Genomic DNA, 20,362 nt, shown 5'->3' with positions numbered 1-20,362 from the left:
AAAATAATAAAGCCAGAAATAAAAAATATTATGATAACAAAGCATCAGAAGTAAGCATAGAAATAGGAAACAAAATACTATTAAAAAACGAAGTAGGACACAAGTTAGACCCTAGGTATATAGGACCATTTGAGGTCATATGCATAGATGATAAAGATAACATTACCATTAAAGATAGTAAAACTAAGAGACAAACAGTTCATAAAGATAGGCTAAAAATACAGGTATAAAATTTGAAATACCTCATGAAACGGTCTGATCAACCATTGAGAATAATAATACAAAAAACGAGGGGGAACGTTGTGAGTTGCTGCGGACACCGCAACTCTACGGTTATACCCGATACTAAGTCAGTATGGCTCTCCTCCGGCAGACGCCGCTAATATTAAACGACACGACAAAGAGTGCGTGCGAGAGAGACAGAAAATCAGTCTGAGCGTGACGTCGGGCGCTGCGTAGCCACTGCAAATTGATTTGTTCCTATTGGCTATAAAAATGATCTGATCTGATCCAGATTCAGCAATCTGATAGATATGGTCATTATCTATGATTCTGCGTTTTTAGTTTTCTCGAATGTGCAATATTGTGGATGCAACAGATTTTCGTCCTTTGTGTGGGCGGAAGGGGGTGGGGCGAAATTTTGAGATACACGTTTTATAGTAAGATCTAACAGGAGTGCGGATACCAAATTAGGTTACTCTAGCCTTAATAGTCTCTGAGATTTTTGAATATCCCCAGATTTTCGTCCTTTGCGGGGGCGGAAGGGGGTGTGGCGAAATTTTGAAACAAACTCGTCTCGGTCCGATATATTAGGAGTGTGGATACCAAATTTGGTTGCTCTAGCTTTTGTAGTCTCTGAGATCTAGGCGCTAATGTTTTACTCTAAGAAAAGCCGCCTATGCTACGTGTGTGTTAGAGAGAGACAGGGCGAGAAAAAATGAAATTGTTTTCTTGATGCTGGCTATAATAATAATACGATCCAATTCAGATTCCGCAGTCTTAAAGATATGGTCATTCTCTACAACTCTACGTTTTTGGTTTTCTCATATCTTTAAAATTGTGGATGCCACAGATTTTCGTCCTTTGTGGGGGCGGAAGTGGGCGGGGCGAAGTTTTGAAATATTTTTGTAGCAGTGACATATCACAGAAGTCTGGATCCAAAACATCGTTGCTCTAGCTCTTATAGTCTTTGAGCACTAGGCGCTGAAGGGGACGAACAGACGGACAGAAGGACAGACGGACGGACGGACAGACGGACAGACAGACAGGGCTCAATCGACTCGGCTATTGATGCTGATCAAGAATATATATACTTTATGGGGTCGGAAACGATTCCTTCTGGACGTTACACACATCCACTTTTACCACAAATCTAATATACCCCAATACTCATTTTGAGTATCGGGTATAAAAATAAAAATATTTGTTTTTAATTATTGATTTATATACACATATATATATATATAAATAAAAAAAGAAATAATCAACATACAAAATATCCAAAAAAAAGAAGGATTTTTTTTTTTTAAATAAAAATAAATAACTACATAGTTATATTACGTTATTTCTCTAAAAAGGGAGGTGTAGTATGTTGTATGCCAAAGAAGCATATGCTCACCGTATTGTAGTGTATACAATATGTATGTGGTCATATGCCCAAAGTTAATGTAGAGTATCACGCTCATAAACATAAAGACACTTTGTCGCAATGTTTACGTAACATAGCCACACTCAAGAGCCGTAATACGATCAGTCCCTTATATGTGGACTGGCCTGCAGCGTGAGAACTGCAGTGTCGGCAATATATTCCAAGTGGCCAAATGAGCATTCCAATGTATATGCCTTCTGCATATACATTCTTACAAACATAAATATACACATACATATGGCATGCTACATGATCCCGTTCTGCCGCTGCCCTTAGCGACAGAACTCAACCAAGAACATTATGTACTTTAGGCTAAATAAGCTTATGAAGAATAAATTGAATTCATTCCGAATACAACCCAAAGAAAGAACAGAAGTGTTTTCGCTGTTTCTATTCGATTACGATTCCATTTCTACATACGAAAATAAAAAAGAATTATCAATTTATAAGAAAGTTGCTACAGTAAATGGGTTTTCAATAATTAAATATTTCCATAATATAACTATTTTCAACACAAAACAAGTGTTTTACGAAATAGATGGAATGGAGGCAGATTTACTAATAGGATTTAACCTATTAAAGAAAATCGGAGCTGTTATTGATACAGGAAAGGGGACTTTAAGTCATAAAGACAATGAAGAGAAACTAATATATGACGAGGTCCTTTCTTTAAACAAATTAACCTTTATAGAAGGAAAAACCATCCTTCCATTAAAGGAATATATAATAAAAAAATATTTTGAAGAAGAAAAAGAAATGAAAAGTGATTCAGTAAAGGTAGAAGGAAGTTTATATAGCTTGGGATCAAAAAATCCTGAGCACGCCGACGAAGAATTATCCCGCCGTCGTTGAATTATCCGACACTAAAAGTTTGAATAGTTTGGGATTAAAGAATCCTGAACACGCCGTCGTTGAATTATCCGACAATGAACAATTTAAAAGTTTGGGATGCAAAAATCCTGAACGCGCCGTCGTAGAAATATCCGACATACAAAGTTATGCAAATTCTGAATTGAAAAAAATGAAATTGTATAACACAATAACCTACCAAGAGGACAATTTAGAAAATCTCAGAGAGAAAATGGTATCTATCATCGAAGAAGACCATGCCAATATAGATTTACAGTTACCGTTCAGAACGGATATAAAAGGAGAGATTAACACTGAACATGATAGACCGGTATATGGCAAACAGTTTCCATACGCTTATTCGGTTAACGATTTCGTTAATAACGAAATAAGTAAAATGTTAGATGAAGGTATAATCAGACCTAGTAAAAGCCCATATAATTCACCGGTAATAGTAGTACCAAAGAAGGGAGTAAATGAGGACGGAACTCCTAAGCATAGATTAGTATTAGACTTTAAGAAACTTAATGAAAACACCATACCGGATAGATACCCTATGCAAGATCCTTCAGTAATCCTTGCCAATTTAGGTAAGGCAAAGTATTTCTCGGCCATTGATTTAGAGTCAGGTTTCTATCAGATTTTAATGAGGGAATCAGATATTGAAAAAACATCTTTTTCCATAAATAACGGCAAATATGAATTTCTAAGAATGCCTATGGGATTGACGAACGCTCCCAGAATTTTCCAAAGGGCAATGGACGATATACTTAGAGAACAAGTTGGGAAAACTTGTCACGTCTATATGGACGATATAATAATATTTTCAAAAACTATAGAACAACATTATAAAGATCTAATTCATATAATACAGATATTGCAAAACGCTAATATGAAAATTTCCCTAGAGAAGTCTAAATTCTTTCAATTGGAAACCAAATTTCTGGGATACATTGTTTCCCAAAATATCATTAAAACAGATCCAGACAAAATCTCCACAATACAAAACTATCCAATTCCTAAAAATAGCACAGAGCTACGTAGCTTCTTAGGACTAACAGGGTATTACAGAAAATTTGTCCGAAATTATGCCACAATTGCCAAACCATTAACAAAATATCTGAGTGGAGTAAATGGGAAAGTTTCACGAAGGGCATCCAAGAAAACATTAATACAGCTGGATGAACCAGCAATTGGAGCATTTAATAATTTAAAGGACAGTTTAATAGCACATATTGAATTAGTACAACCAGATTACAATAAAAAATTCACATTAACCACAGATGCATCGGACATAGCAATAGGTGCAGTTTTGTCGCAAGATGGGAATCCCATAACATTTATTTCTAAAACTTTAAGTAAAACCGAGCAATTATATGCTACTAATAAAAAGGAATTATTAGCTATTGTATGGGCATTAAAAAATTTGCGAAATTATTTATACGGAGTGAGTGGAATTGAAATACATACAGATCACCAACCTTTGTCCTTTGCAATGTCGCAAAAAAATCCAAATGTTGAAATGAAACGTTGGTATTACTTCATAGAAAGTTTCACACCAAAAATCATTTATAAGCCAGGCTCAACTAACGTAGTAGCGGACGCTTTATCTCGGATTAAAATAAATCATATGACAGATAGTGATGTCGACCAGACAGATTCAGAATCAGACATAAATACTCAGCATTCAGCAGAGAGTAGTTTTGAAAACGTCATTCAAGAGACTAGCAAGCCTCTAAACCAATTTAAACAGCAGCTACTATTAGCGCAAGGGAGATTCACAGTTCATGAGTTAGTAAGAGTTTATGAAAATACCCGACATATTATTGAATTTGATACGGTGGACAATCTGCTAATCATTTTAAAAGAATTTATTCAGCCTCACTTAACCACAGGAATACACTGCACTTTAGAAGATTTATACCTTATCCAAAATAAGCTAAAGGAAAACTTCATAAATAAATTTCTCTTCACGAGAAAGTTCCTCCAAGATGTATTAAATTCAGAAGATAAAGCTATAATTATAGTAGAAACACATTGCAGAGCCGAAAATTACAAACAAATTACTAAGTTGTATTATTGGCCAAACCTGCACAAAAAATTAAAAGAATATATAAAAAATTGTGAGATCTGTAACAAAAGCAAATATCACAGACACCCTGTAAAAATTCCAATTGGGGAAGCTCCCATTCCAGCAAAAGAAGGAGATCAATTACATTTAGACATATACTATGCCCAAAAACTAACATTCATAACTTGTATAGATTCTTATTCCAAATACTTGGTGGTCAAGGAAATTCAAAGTAAATTAAACATTGAAAATAAGGTAATGGAAATTTTGCAACACTTTCCGTTAGCAACATCTTTAATGACTGACAACGAACCAAGCTTTACTTCAGCACAATTTAGATCATTCATACAAAGAAGTAACTTAACTATTTAATATGCTGATCCCAGACACAGCACCTCAAATGGTCAGGTAGAAAGGGTACATTCCACACTAACAGAAATAGCGCGGTGCATCAAGGATGAACTAAATCTAACAGATTATTCAGAAATAATAATAAGGGCGGCACTGAAATATAACCTGACGAATATAATCCAATATTACTTAAGGAAGCTCAGACCAAAATGCTTAAGCTACATAACAAAGATAGAAGAGAAAAAGATTATAAATTAGGAGAAGTAGTTTATGAAAAGAAATTCGGGGAAAGAAATAAACTTCAATCCCGATACAAAAAGCAGGTAGTTAAGGAAAATCGACCGAATAAAATTGTAATCAACAATAGAAACAGAATTATACATAAAGATAACATTAAATATTAAGTATTTTTTCCAGAAAATGTATGCGAATATACTTATACTGACTTTTGTTATATTGACGACTTCGGAAGTAATTGACTATACGCATAGTGACTATCTATTGCTCAAAGACGACAGAGACGTTTACACTTATGAAACATAAGCATTAAAAACATCCTGTTGAACTGTCTGATCTGCTGGACATTGCAACGGTTAAAATAATTCGAAGTGCAGATTTAATAATCATTTATATAAAATATCCTCAAATTAAAGATATTTGTAAGTTTTACCATGCAAGAGCCATCTCACAAAATGATGGAATGTTAGTTATAAGTGAAAAAGTTTGTGAATGTAAGGAGAAATTCTATTTAATGAATAATTTTAAAAGTGAAACTTTTAACAATTACGCACAAATAAATTTAAAGAAGACCTGTTTCACCAATTTACTTAATGGCTTTAAAGCCAACTGCACTAAAAAAAGGGAAAAAAAACAAAGAAATAGACATCATTCAGGATGGTGCCATATTAGTTTCAGGCAAAACAATCTTTGGCTTTCCAAAACGAAAACAATTTCAATCTTGGGCCTCCGCCTAATTGATTTCTAAGATGTACAATCTCAATGGCTCCCCGCCACAATCCCAATCTTTGACACTCGCCTAAATGGAAAACCAATGTTTGCCCACACCCGGCTTCTCATAAACAATCTCACACCCGGCTTTCTGCAGATCCTGCACTTTAGGCATTTTACAGTTCTCTCTTTGGATGACGAAATCCAATACTCGGGATGGCGAAATCAATTGAAATGTTTATAGAAAAACTATTCCCGAAAGGGATCGACGATGCAAACATCAAAAAGTTCAAGTCAGTCTTGATCCAGAAGCGACACCGAAAAGTCAAGCTAAAAACTAAGATCGCGCAAACCCTTTGTCCGGAATCCTTTGTGACCCTCAACTTAAATCTATATCTGTAAACTTAGAAGTTAAATAAAAACTTTTTAAAAACGCAATCCGCTACCGCAGTTATTTAATTTGCACTCGAAATGACAATAGAGGTCCGACGACAATCTGTGGGCAGCAAAGCCCTTTTTAAAAGGAACCCCGCAATTATGAACAAATATTTATGCAAATTCTGTGGCGCCTATTGTTTGACTGGAGGATCTTTCCGTCCTCCGTAGAGAATGACCATACCTTTAAGACTGCGGAATTTGCAGAAACTAAAAACGCAGAATCATAGATAACGACCATATCTATCAGATTGCTGAATCTGGATCAGATCAGATAATTTTTATAGCAAATAGGAACAAATCAATTTGCAGTGGCTACGCAGCGCACGACGTCACGCTCAGACTGATTTTCTGTCTCTCTCGCACGCACTCTTTGTCGTGTCGTTTAATATTAGCGGCGTCTGCCGGAGGAGAGCCATACTGACTAAGTATCGGGTATAAATGTAGAGTTGCGGTCTCCGCAGCAACTCACAACGTTCCCCCTCGTTTTTTGTTCGTATCTACAGAAATTTGAATTCAAAAGCAGGAAAAACTTGGTGGAGCCAACGAAAAGTGCATAATATGCAAACAAGGAAAACCGAATACACGAAAAACCTAATAGAGAAAAGGTGAAAACAAGAAGCAGAAGTAGGAGAAATAGGAGAAGACGAGTGACAGGCAGGTGTTCGGGGGCACAGAGGGGCACAGAGCAAGTAAAGAAAACCAAAGAAAGATATTTATTTATTTTTTTATTTATTTGAGCTGCGTGAGAGAGAAAAAGCATATTGGGGGTATTGGGGGAATGGTGGATAGGAATGAGAGAGAGAAGAACAATACAGGCCAGAGAGAAAGGAGGAAAACCAACGAAAGTGAAAGACTCAATGAAAACTTGAAATGGAGAAGAGCTTTAGTTGAAGGAAAAAACAATCAATTCTAAGCGAATTCTATTCGAAAATGTATGGAATTTAGGATATAAATCCGCTGCATCGTCAACACATCTGCACTGAGAGAAAAATGGCATAGTAAAATCAAGCAAACCCATATTTAAATACAAACTTGGGAAAATAATATAGAATATTCATTGATTTAAATATATAACTAATTAATAAAATTAATCTAAATATATAACACTTTAAAATAAATAATTGACATATAATTAATTTGTAGGAAATGTATTTTATTGAAATATGAAAATATTTAATTTAAATATTAAATATATTCAATGAAAATATGAAATATATTTAGAACAAAAATGTCCACTCTAAATGTTTAAATCTAAGTAAAAATATATAAATTTCAGGGTTTTTTCTTATCTGGGGTGTACACATATTTGATCTCCTTTACCCATAAATATTACTACGAATATGTATGTACCTCTTTACAAAACCAAAGAGACAGAGAAAGAGAGAGAGAGACAACAGCAATCGAAATTCCCACATAAATTATTCAAGCCAAAACAAAACTTGGAATTGGCAAACATTTATCTTGATTTAACCCAATCACAATCACAATCACAATTTCCATTCAACATTCCCACTGATTGACATTGATTCAATTAATTGAAAGAAAAGAAGAAGCAAAACAAGAAAAGAGCAAATCAAATATAAGTACAAATTTGTTGGGGTGGCCCCAAATATATTTAGTGCATTCGCAACGACCTTCTTCTTGTGTAGGGGGAGGGGGAGGGAGAGGGGGAGGAGGTTCATTCAACTTTCGCCGAAAATTGAATTGGATTTCGGGGAGCAGAATTGAAACATTTGCCGCCCAAAAGAAAATTGTTATTGAGTGCTAACGGACACGTAACGTTGGCGCTAAGCGAAACACGAGAAAGAGACAGAAAGAAGAGAAAGAATGTGTTGGCCCAGACTCGAACCAGTTGAAATTTGTTGCCCCAAAAACCGGTTGCCGGTTACAGGTTCCCCTGTAACCAGCCAGCCAGCCAGATATTTCTTAGTATTTTCGTGGCCAAAGACCATTTTTCGTGTTAATTGTTTTGATTACATTTGTGTGACCCTCCATTTGTGGCACTCATCCACCTGTCTGTCGCATCGTCACATCATCTGTCTGTCCATCAAGTATCCATCATAATTATTTATGAAAACATTGTTTTGATTTGGCAACTCACAAAAGTGGAAAAAGCAATACAGAACCCCGCCTGTTGTTTGGCCGCCTACGATAAAATCGATGAAATGGCCAAAAAGCTTGGGACCATGCTGTTTTGGGCAGCACATTACAAACAACGTGAGTATGTTCGCTGGCCAACAGTTTAGCAGCACATTTGGCAGCATTTTGTGTGGAGGGCCACCTTTGGGGAGGTGTGCTTTTCACTCGAAATTTGTTCTGTAATTTCGTTGGAAAAAGAACCTTTAAAGACCCTTCTTTCGGAAAATATTTACATGAACACATGCATACATAAATATTTAAAAATATGTTCATGTGCACTCGAAATGACAATAGAAGTCCGACGACAATCTGTGGGCAGCAAAGCCCTTTTTAAAGGGAACACCGCAATTATGAACAAATATTTATGCAAATTCTGTGGCGCCTATTGTTTGACTGGAGGATCTTTCCGTCTTCTTTCTTGTTGATATTTTTTCTTGGGGAAGTACTGTATTGTATGGTCGCCTTATCAATCAATAAAGGCTACAAATTGCTTGTATCTTCCGTTTAGAGCCCTGCAGTCACAGTCACAGTCACAGTGGTGACTAATTTATAGGAATTTCCTCCCACACACGTGTTTGGAGATTAGTTCCGAATGCCTGTATTTGTTAGATTTGAGCTCTGTTTTTGCTTGTTGGGTGTAGGAATCAATGTATTTATTCTGTATGAAAAACAGGATGTTTTCCTTCTTAGTATAAGAGCCACGCCTTTTGTCCACTCGCATAATCAGCATACTCTTTTTTCCCCTGCTCAACACACACACACACACACACTCGTATGGAGAAACCCACATGTATCCGACAAATGTATGTGTGCGCGTATCTGCGTATCTTGTATCTTAATGTGTATCTCTTGTTGCAGGCCATAAACGAGACAACGAGGGAGTATGTATGGCGCTCCTGCTCCTCAAATTGACGTGATTTGCATTTTAATGCAAAAATATGCAACAACAAATGCGAATCTTCTATATGAAAGAATATATGGATGTACATATTGTAGCAAGGTAATAATTAGTGAGGCATTCAACTAGTATTTAAAATAGCATACAGCGCGCATTGGTATTTACCGCACCATCGATACACTCGGTGGGAAATACCAATAGTGAGATATCGGATAAGAAACATCGAGAAGAGAGTGAGGGCACTTTGTAAATGGCGATTTTCACTCACGCACCGATATTGGTCACTACAATTCCCGGGTTAGACGGCCTACAATTTCAGAAGTGGGATACGATCAATCGCCGCCAGTGAAAAATAGCGAAAATTTTTATTATCTCGTCCGTCGAAGACGCCATCGCTGGAAAAAAACATGTCGGACTTGGTCGGCACGGAGGAGTTCTCGGCCGCCCAGCTGCGCGAATGGCTGGAGTCCCTCAATCTACCAAAAGGTGGAAGCAAAGCTGCCATGGCAGCGAGACTTAACGAAATACCAGTAGAGCTGCGGGGACAGGGCCCACCGGCAGCCGAAACATGCGAGAACGAGAGGGAAGATGAGGCGGCCGCAGATCAAGACTCGACGAAGAGCGAACGCAAAGAGAAGAACGAAAAAGCACCGCAAGCGCCTGGGCACAACAACAACCATGGCGAATATCGAGCAGAGGTTGAAATGTTAAAACTGCAAATCGAGCTGCTGAAGCTGCAGAGCGAGAGGGAGAAGGAAGGGAGAGGAGAGAACACAACACCAGCCGCCAGCAATGACGCTGGCGTCATGTTGCTAAATGCCGCCAAAGACATGTTGCCAACATATCATGGCAACATTTCTGGAAACAACGATGACGTCACAACTTGGATCGCGCAGTTTAAGGCCGTCGCAAAAGTGAACAAACTGAAGGATGAGAAGCTACTAATGCTGCTAATGTCGAAGCTTAAGGACAAAGCATTGGTGTGGCTGCATTCGAGTCCGGAGCACATGTCGCTGCCAATCGATCAATTGTTGAACGTCATGGAAGACACTTTCCATCCCAAGGAAAGCAAACTGTTGCTCCGTCGCAAGTTCGAGTCCCGTTCATGGGCACGTGGCGAGGAGTTCTCGATGTACTTCAACGCCAAAGTGTCGCTGGCATCCCGCATAGTCATTGACGACGAGGAGTTTATTGACGGAGTCATCGAAGGTATCCCAGATGTAGGCCTGCGTAGGCAAGCCCACATGCAGTGCTTTGGCGCTCCATATCAACTACTCAAGGCGTTCGAGAAGATCATGCTGCCAAAGAAGTACGGTTCAACTGAAGGGGCAAACACTGGAGCCTCGCCAACACCCATTCGCTGCTACAACTGCAACTCTTTGGGCCACGTGGCAGGGGAGTGCCGCAAGCCCAAGCGCGAAAGAGGAGCGTGCTACGGATGCGGCAGCATGAGTCACCAGGTGTCACACTGTGACGAAAAGAAGTACAAGGTACATAACGATTATATATACAAATTTAATATATACATTAGCAATTACAATAACAAATGCTTGTCCTTAAATTGCCTCATCGACTCAGGGAGCCCAATAAGTTTTATGAAGTTATCGTGTCTAGAGCACCAGTCGGAAAATAACCTAAATAAAGTGGAAGAGCGCTCACGATTAAGTTCGAACGAAATCAAAGAAGATGATTTAAGTTTATATAAGTTTAACAAAGACAAGAAAAACAGAGAAATTGAATTTATTTTGAATAAAAATGCGGATTACGCTTATGTTGGACTAAATAATAGCAAACTTAACATCTTTGGTAAAATACCCAGTTTTGTAATTATTAACAAAAATCGAATCAACTTTGAATTACTAGTAGTGGCAGACGAGTCGATGGGCTATGAGGCTGTGTTAGGTAGGGATTTTATGAATTTATGCAAATTTAAAATTGTAAGTGACATTTGCAAGGAGAAGGAGAGTGAGACAAAAAACGAGTGTGAAATAAAAAATGAGTGTTTAGAAAAAAATGAGTGTTTAGAAGAAAATGAGTGTTTAGGAGAAAATGAGTGTTTAGAAGAAAATGAGTGTTTAGGAGAAAATGAGTGTTTAGAAGAAAATGAGTGTTTAGGAGAAAGTGAGTGTTTAGAAAAAAATGAGTGGAAAATAGAGAATGAGTGTTTAGGAGAATATGAATGTGAAGTTAAAGATGAGGGTGATAAAGAGAATAAGCATGAAGTAGAAAGTGGAGGCAAGGTAGAAAATGAGTGTTCTGCAATGGTTGAGTGTCTGGAAGACAGCGATACCTGCGAGAGCGTAAAAACCAATTTCAACGAACTACCAAGCCAGTATCCAGACAAAGAAAACGACTGGGAGTTGAAAGTAGGGACAGATTGTAGCCAAGAACTCGCAGGACGACTTAAATACATGTTTAGGACAGCGTATGTAAACGCAGAAAGACCAAACTTACCACAAACCAAGTGGGAAATGAAGTTGAATTTCGAACACGAAAAACCGTTTCATTGCCCACCTAGAAGACTGTCGTATAGCGAAAAAGCCCAAGTACAGAAAATGATAGACGAATACACAGAAAAAGGTTACATCAGAACCAGTGAGTCAGAATACGTTTCGCCTATAGTACTGGTAAAAAAGAATTCGGGAGAGTTGAGACTGTGCGTCGATTATCGCACACTTAATAAAGGTATGATAAAGGACAATTACCCAACACCTCTGATAGACGACCTACTAGATAAACTGTCAGGGAAAAGACTTTTCACCAAGTTAGACCTGAAGAATGGATACTTCCACGTATTTATGCATAAAGATTCAGTTAAATACACATCGTTCACGACCCCCATGGGACAATACGAATGGTTGAGGATGCCGTTCGGGTTACGAAATGCATCGGCGGTGTTTCAAAGATTCACAAACAACATTTTTGCAGATATGGTAAAGGAAGACAAAGTTATAATATACATGGACGATATTATGGTAGCAACAAAAGATAGTGATAGTCACATGGAAATTTTACAAGAAGTGATGAGACGATTGGTAGAGAATAAACTTGAATTAAGGATTGATAAATGCGAATTCTTACAGTCAGAAGTTAAGTACCTGGGCTATTCCATATCGGGTAACGGAATTAAACCAGATACGAAGGGATTACAGGCAGTAAAAGGGTTCCCAGTCCCCACGAAAACGAACGAAGTGCAGAGTTTCTTAGGGTTATGTTCTTACTTTAGACGGTTCGTAAAAGATTTTTCTACGAAAGCTAAGCCCCTTTATGATTTGGTCAAAAAAGACAGGAAGTTTGAATTCGGTATCGTAGAACTAGAATGTTTCGAACAACTCAAAAGTAATTTGTTGGAAGCACCGATCTTGGCACTTTACAATCCCAGAGATCCGACAGAATTACATTGCGATGCAAGTTCGTTAGGTTTCGGGTCAATTCTAATGCAGAAGAAGGGTGATGGCAGAATGCACCCGGTGTTTTATTTCTCCAAGCGGACAACAATTACCGAAGCAAAATACCACAGCTTTGAACTGGAGACACTAGCGATAATTTATGCACTACAACGGTTTAGAGTATACGTGCAAGGCATACCCTTCAAAATAGTGACAGACTGCAACGCGCTAACTATGACTCTAAACAAAAAAGAACTCAATCCACGCATTGCCCGCTGGGCGTTAGAGTTACAAAATTATGACTACAAGTTAGAACACAGGTCAGGAAGTAGAATGCAACACGTAGATGCGCTAAGCAGAGCCGTTCAGATACTCACGGTAGACACAAACACCTTTGAAGAAAATTTAATTATATGCCAAAACAGAGATATCAAACTGATGGAGCTGAGAGAAACGTTACAGAAATCAGAACACAAACATTATGAGATGAGAAACGGAATAATATACAGGAAAAAAGATAACAATACTATCCTATTCTGCGTACCCGAGGAAATGGAAGGCCACGTACTCTATAAGTACCACGATGAACTAGGGCACGTCGGTATAGACAAGATGACCGACGCTATATCGAAAAGCTACTGGATCTCAAACGTAAGGTATAAAGCCAAGCGACACATTGAAAACTGTCTAAAATGCATAGCGTACTCAGCAAAACACGGAAAAGAGGAAGGGTTTTTACACAACATACCAAAAGGGTCAGGACCATTCGAGGTAGTACATATCGACCATTTCGGGCCAGTCGACAAAGGCAGGGCCAACAAACATGTTTTAGTAGTAATAGACGCGTTCACCAAATTCGTAAGACTTTATACGACCAAAACCACTAGCACAAAGGAAGCAGTAATTGCAATGAAAGATTATTTCCGAGCTTACAGTAGACCCAGATGCATTGTGTCAGACAGAGGAAGCTGTTTCACGTCAAAAGAGTTTGAAGAATTCTTAGAACAGAGCAATGTTAAACACGTAAAGATAGCAACAGGGTCGCCACAGGCCAACGGGCAGGTAGAAAGGGTGAACAGAAGTTTGGGACCCATGATTGCAAAGCTTGTTGACCCGGAAAAAGGATTACATTGGGATATGGTAGTGGAAACAGTAGAACACGCGATGAACAACACAATTCAAAGAACAATTAATGAACACCCGAGCAGAATGTTGTTTGGGGTCGTACAAAAAGGAAAGGTTTCAGATTTACTAAAAGATCATCTAGACGAACTAACCGAACAGCGGGCAACAAGGGATATAGAAAAGATTAGAGCAGTAGCAGGCACTCATCAGGAAAAAATACAGTCTTATAACAAACAAGCAACAAATTCAAAGCGAAGGGAGCCACACGTGTACGTAGATAATGATCTAGTTATGGTGAGAAATTTCGACACTCATACAGGGGTGTCTAAAAAGCTTATCCCGAAGTTCAAAGGACCTTATAAGATATCAAAGGTGTTAAAAAATGATAGGTATTTGCTAGAAGATGTAGAGGGGTTTCAACAATCAAGGATCCCGTATAAAGGAGTTTGGGCGGTGGCAAATATGAAGCCGTGGATTGAAAATGGTAATAATGCAAATGTCACAGGGAATCAAAATGAAGAAAATGATTGTAACACGTAAACTTAGAATATTAAGAGTAAACCACACCCAACTGTAATAAATCAACCTATCTAGAAACTAAATTAAATGTAAGGAGTTCAGGAGCACTCCGGTCAGGATGGCCGAATTGTAGCAAGGTAATAATTAGTGAGGCATTCAACTAGTATTTAAAATAGCATACAGCGCGCATTGGTATTTACCGCACCATCGATACACTCGGTGGGAAATACCAATAGTGAGATATCGGATAAGAAACATCGAGAAGAGAGTGAGGGCACTTTGTAAATGGCGATTTTCACTCACGCACCGATATTGGTCACTACAATTCCCGGGTTAGACGGCCTACAATATCTATGGGGTGGATGGATACATTACTCCTCCCACGGGGAGGCTTTAGGAAATCGATTACAATTCGAAAATTGTCCATGGGAATGGCAATGGATTCCCATTTGTGTAAATTGTTAAATGAGCTGCCCAAATGATTTTGAACCGAATCGAAATAAATGGTATTTGGCCCATATTTGTGGGGTTCTTTCTAATAAGAGGTTTGACAGCAACTGGCCGCGAGAGAACACCCAAGAAAATGTATGCTTCGCAAGGAATTCTTTCTGGCAGAGCTCGAAAATATTCCTAAATAAACAAAAACAAACACGCAAGGAACACGCAGGCAGAATTATTTCTTTTTCTTCTTTTTCACTCGATCAGAGGCTGCGCTGCCCATAGTGTCGTTGCGTATGGATGTTTGCGTGTTCGTGTGTGCCTGCGGTCGCGAGATAAAGCTCTGCATAGAGATCAACTCTTTGTCTCGCTCTCTCACCCACAAACACCTCGCTTGCGGTTTATTGCTCATTTGCAGACCCCTTTTTTGCAGCTCGCTTCGAATGTGTGTCTCTATTGCTCTCCTATTTGCTTTGCTTTTGTTTTTTTAATAAGAAGATCTCGCAGGCAGAATTATTTCTTTTTCTTCTTTTTCACTCGATCAGAGGCTGCGCTGCCCATAGTGTCGTTGCGTATGGATGTTTGCGTGTTCGTGTGTGCCTGCGGTCGCGAGATAAAGCTCTGCATAGAGATCAACTCTTTGTCTCGCTCTCTCACCCACAAACACCTCGCTTGCGGTTTATTGCTCATTTGCAGACCCCTTTTTTGCAGCTCGCTTCGAATGTGTGTCTCTATTGCTCTCCTATTTGCTTTGCTTTTGTTTTTTTAATAAGAAGATCTCGCATTGGAAATAACATATGTATGTATGTATGAGTTTAGTGTCAATTGCCAGCCTCGTGTTTAAGGAATAAAGCTCAATCGGTTTCTTCTGACGAAATACTGTAGAAGCGAAAGAAAAGGCGTTAAAAATATAACGATTCCCATTAAAAAAAAGATTATGCCGACAGTGGAATACCGAGGCGTCTGTAGCCTTAAATATTACACAATTTGTTGCTTGAATTTTGCAGTTAATTAAGCCTCCTAGTTCTTGGCTGGCACTGGCATCCCGCCCGCCCTCGGACTGTCCCTGGGCCTGGCCCCGCACTGATTGATTACAGTTACCCAACAACTGTAGCGCTGTGGCTCCCAGAGATTATCTATCTGTTGCCTAACTGTTGCCATAGTTGTTGCTGTTACCTGTCTTCCGCCTGGCTATATGCCACGACCTTCTGGGGTTTCAGCCTTATGCCCTCCCTCCATTACCGACCCGTTAAGATTCTATTAACGTATTTTTCTTCATGATTACTACCTTTGCCACATGGGCTGGCTGTGGCATCAAACGGGTTTCCAATCTCCGACGCGCGAGAAGCCGCAAAGAGAAGAGACCACGGAAGCGCCCTGTCCACGGTCTGTCCCCACGTTCTTTGAGTTTCTTTTGAGGCTCCATCACTGACTGATGGCTCTTGATCGCTACATTGATTGATTGATTGCCTGACGGATTGGGAAGTGGGGGATTGCGTGCCCTTCATTTGCAGGTTGTAACGAACCTAAAAGGTTTCGATACAATCCGTCCCCCGACTTATAATGAGAGCATGGCACCACACCCCGCAACCAACGCACCCTCTCCGCAAGCAACCACCGATCAACACGCGCCAACTCCATAACGACATCAGGTCACGCGAACTTTCCCCACTCCAGGACAAGCCATCGGCCAAGTGCGGTCTTCCGGGTTCATCAACGGAGGAAAGTCGACGCCGTGAAAATCTGCGACGATCACCAAGAACGGCAAAGTGCACCCCGACGCGGAAGTGCATTTGTCAAACCCGCCGACCCAGCAACACGGGCCTATAAAAAGACGGCGACGAGAACCAAAGAGCGACTTACGCAGAGATCCGGCTCACAGTACGGTCGTGGTACCAAAACTTACGCAGAGACCCGGTCCGGAGTACAGAAGACATCAGCGACCAATTAAAATAAGTTCATTTAAACTGCTAAGAATTACAATAAAGTGTCGAATTATCAAAGTAAAAACCCCCGATTGCGTAAGTTCACCCCAATTAGTCGAGGCGCCGACGCCACCCCACCCCGAGTCTACGCAGCCGTTTCGTATACACGACGAGCGACGCCCATTCTAGCCCCGATCCACCTCTCTACGATAGGCCGCCCCCCGACGCCGCCCTTAAGGTTCCATCCATTTCTACAAATTTCTTGTGTATTGACCCCTGGACGTGACTGAGTTTACCTTAGCCTGAAATAGGTCCATCACAAGTGGCGCCCGAGCAGGGACCCAAGGGAACGTCAGCGAGGTTTCGTGGAATAAAACCCCACGGCCACTAGAGAAGAACACAAGAAAACGACCAGAAGAAAACCCCGACCTCGCACAATACCAGCCGAAAGCGCGACACAGCGACAGAGAAACGCGAACAGTGCCGTCACCCCGAGAAAAAATTCGAAGCGTCAGCCGCGAAGCTCGACACAGTGCCCTAGTGAAGGAAAAGCGCAAGGCCAGCGAAACAGCCAACTCGAGTAACAATCGAAGCGATGGAATCCCATACAGAGGAACAGCCCAGTGGGTATTACCCTGGAGAATTCGTCGCCAACCCAGGGGTGAGTACCGGCTGGATACACAAACGCCGCCTAGAGGAGCTGTAGTCCTTCGCGGAGGAATTCGGATTCAGCCGCGAGGGTAACGTGGAAGATTTGCGGAGAAATTTCGCCGAACTAGTCGCCGGGCCCCTCGAACACGATGCCTGGGGCAGGTTGGCAGAGCTCGAGCGGCAGTACGCCAGATCGCCAGGACGAGCCAGATCGACCCAGCCCGACATCTCAGCACTAACAGAGAAGCGGAAGACAGCCCCAAACTCAGCCTACAAGTTCCAGGAGTCATGGAGGGCAAAGCCAGCACCTCACCGACATCGATAACCATCGAAGATCTACCGAAGCCCCCGCCCCCGGAGCCAAGGCCTTCGCCCATGAGAAGGATCTTGCCGACAGCAGGAGGAAATGGCCCCACGGACGGTCATTACTACAGTCACGCCGCACAGATGGCGGAACGGATCCGAAAGTGGGGAATCCAGTTCGACGGGCAGGACGACCCACTGTCGTTCGTCGAACTACTGGAAGAGCGTGCCCTCTCGTACGGGGTAGACATGAACTACGTGCCGCGAGCCATGGCAGAGCTCCTCACCGACCGAGCCAACCGTTGGTCCCGCACCAGCCGACTCCAGAGCGCCTCTTGGGCCGATTTCCGCCAGGAATTCCTAGCCTTTTTCCTGCCTCCCCGGTACTTCGAGCAATTGGAAGACCAGATCAGGGACCGGAAACAAGCGGTGGGTGAACCGTTTAAGGACTTCGTCATCGAGCTCCGGTTGCTCATGCACCACGCCGGGTACGACGAAGCCAAGGAACTTAGCCGGATCTATGACAACACCCTCCCGGCGTACCAGCTGTACGTGCGAAGGCACGAACTGAGAAGTCTGACGCAATTAACAATGTTGGCCACAGAGTTCGAGAGTATCCAGGAACGAAACGTACCAGCGACCCTCATCCCCCTCGACAACCTCCCAGGTACACGCGGCCAACGGCACAACAAAACGAAAGCGGGACGAATCGGGCCTAATTCCGAAGGCCTCACTGGAACACCTCGGAACCCGCAAGGAAGCCGCACCAGGCCGGCGATCCAGCACAGGAAATGGCACATAGAATGATCACCACCCCCATCGCCAACCCACGCGCAGCCTGTCGACGCTGCGGAGAAGCTGGACATGTTTTTCGCGACTGCATCAACCCATCGATCCTCTTCTGTTGGGAATGTGGCAGGCGCGGAACGCCCACCGTGGGCTGTTGCCGCCGGGACCCGTCGGGAAACGACTCGCGTCCCCAGCTGACACGGGAACAGCCGGGCACGACGCTTCCTCAGACAACCAACTAAGAAACCCGCTACAAGTACACGACGGCCGGAAGCCACGGTCGACACCGGGGCGTCCCGAAGCTTCATCAACGCCGACCTCGCCCGCAAACTCGGCCGCGACAACGACCTGCGAGCCGCATGCGTCCCTATACGCCTAGCAGACGGCTCGGCTCGCGAGATATCTCAGATCTTGCTATCGCGCGTCAAACTAGACGAACAAGAGATACAGATGCCACTCTTGGTACTACCCAATATGGTAGAGCAAGCCATCATAGGGATAGATTTCCTGTGCGCCATTGAAACCACAATACAAGGTGGCGCCACACACCTCCATCTCCAAGGCTCCCGACGCCCCACCCCAAACACGCCGACGATCACCGCTAGCCAAGTACACGCCCCCGGACCCACGAACTCGAGACCTCCGCCGCCAACGAATTCGCCGCCACGACACGAGACGAGAGCACAAGGAACAAGGAACACAGAACCCATGGCCACGACGAGGCACACCAGCCCCAGGCCCACTCCAAGAAAACCAAAACTAAGCAAAGCCACGAAGAAAACGAGCCGGCCCCCCGAGGGCACCGACGCGGTTCCACCAACGAAGGGAAAAGAACCCAGGACGCCCCTCCAGAAGACAACCCGGCCCCAGCAACGACAGCCGCCACGCAGCAGCCAGGCGCTCGAGGTACCACCTTTCGACCGCCACCCTGGCCCACGAACGCGTCGACACCGCCCTCGACGCGAAAACGACCCCTACGACACCGACCGACCCGCTACGACCGCGTCCTCTCAGGCAGGAACCGGGAAAGGCGATCACTGCCACACGAGGCACCCATCGGAACCCCGACGCACTATCGATCGTCCCCGACATCATGGAACGCCTCCCGGGCAACACCTCGTACGGCGGCGGCATGCGGCCCAGCACCACGCCTGGAGCCATGTCGGTGAACCTCACCGCCCAAACTAGCCGTCGGTCAAACGCTACGATCGCCATCGAGACCCGCACGTTCGTACATCACGCTGAGTACAACGTCGCGCAAGCACCCCCCAGGACACACACGAGCCCCCTACGCATGGTCGAGGCACCCGGCATCGTCGCCAGCATAAGCGTAATACGATCCAATTCAGATTCTGCAGTATAAAAGATATGGTCATTCTCTACGATTCTGCGTTTTTGGTTTTCTCATATCTTTAAAATTGTGGATGCCACAGATTTTCGTCCTTTGTGGGGGCGGAAGTGGGCGGGGCGAAGTTTTGAAATATTTTTGTAGCAGTGACATATCACAGAAGTCTGGATCCAAAACATCGTTGCTCTAGCTCTTATAGTCTTTGAGCACTAGGCGCTAATAGTTACACACATCCATTTTCACCACAAATCTAATATACCCCAATACTCATTTTGAGTATCGGGTATAAAAAACGGGTATTGGCAGATACCAATGGCCCGCGACAGCCGGGAAGCCACGGCATTCACGATACCCGGCCGCGGATTATACCAATGAAGAGTAATGCCTTTCGGTTTACACTCCGCGGGAGCCACGTTTCAACGGACCCTCGACGCCGTTATCGGCGCAGACATGGAACCATTCGCGTTCGCATATCTCGACGACATCATCATCGTCGGGAAAAGCTTCCAGGAACACCTGAACAACGTGAAAGA

General features: G+C 42.4%; 2 protein-coding genes across 2 annotated transcripts in view; one reads left to right on the top strand and one right to left on the bottom strand.

Annotated features, from left to right (window-relative positions):
* Positions 1–20,362, bottom strand: part of LOC117189749 (SH3 and multiple ankyrin repeat domains protein 1-like) — a 188,055-nt gene that overhangs the window by 141,853 nt on the left and 25,840 nt on the right.
* LOC117189752 lies at positions 9,420–11,025 on the top strand. Its single transcript, XM_033394827.1, has 2 exons — positions 9,420–10,832; positions 10,903–11,025. Exons 1-2 carry the CDS (start codon positions 9,750–9,752, stop codon positions 10,930–10,932), a joined length of 1,113 nt encoding a protein of 370 aa, XP_033250718.1. The 5' UTR covers positions 9,420–9,749; the 3' UTR covers positions 10,933–11,025.

The sequence above is a fragment of the Drosophila miranda genome (assembly GCF_003369915.1).
Source record: "Drosophila miranda strain MSH22 chromosome Y unlocalized genomic scaffold, D.miranda_PacBio2.1 Contig_Y1_pilon, whole genome shotgun sequence".
In the NCBI taxonomy this organism is placed as follows: domain Eukaryota; kingdom Metazoa; phylum Arthropoda; class Insecta; order Diptera; family Drosophilidae; genus Drosophila; species Drosophila miranda.
The sequence above is the reverse complement of the archived record's forward strand: the minus strand, read 5'-3'. Positions and strand labels throughout refer to the sequence as shown.

Excerpts from the sequence above, each read along its gene's own strand:
- LOC117189752 (XM_033394827.1), top strand. The coding sequence starts at position 9,750 with ATGTCGGACTTGGTCGGCACGGAGGAGTTCTCGGCCGCCCAGCTGCGC. Across the intron at positions 10,833-10,902 it reads GTGACGAAAAGAAGTACAAG|ATTGCCTCATCGACTCAGGG; the intron begins GTACATAACGAT and ends GCTTGTCCTTAA.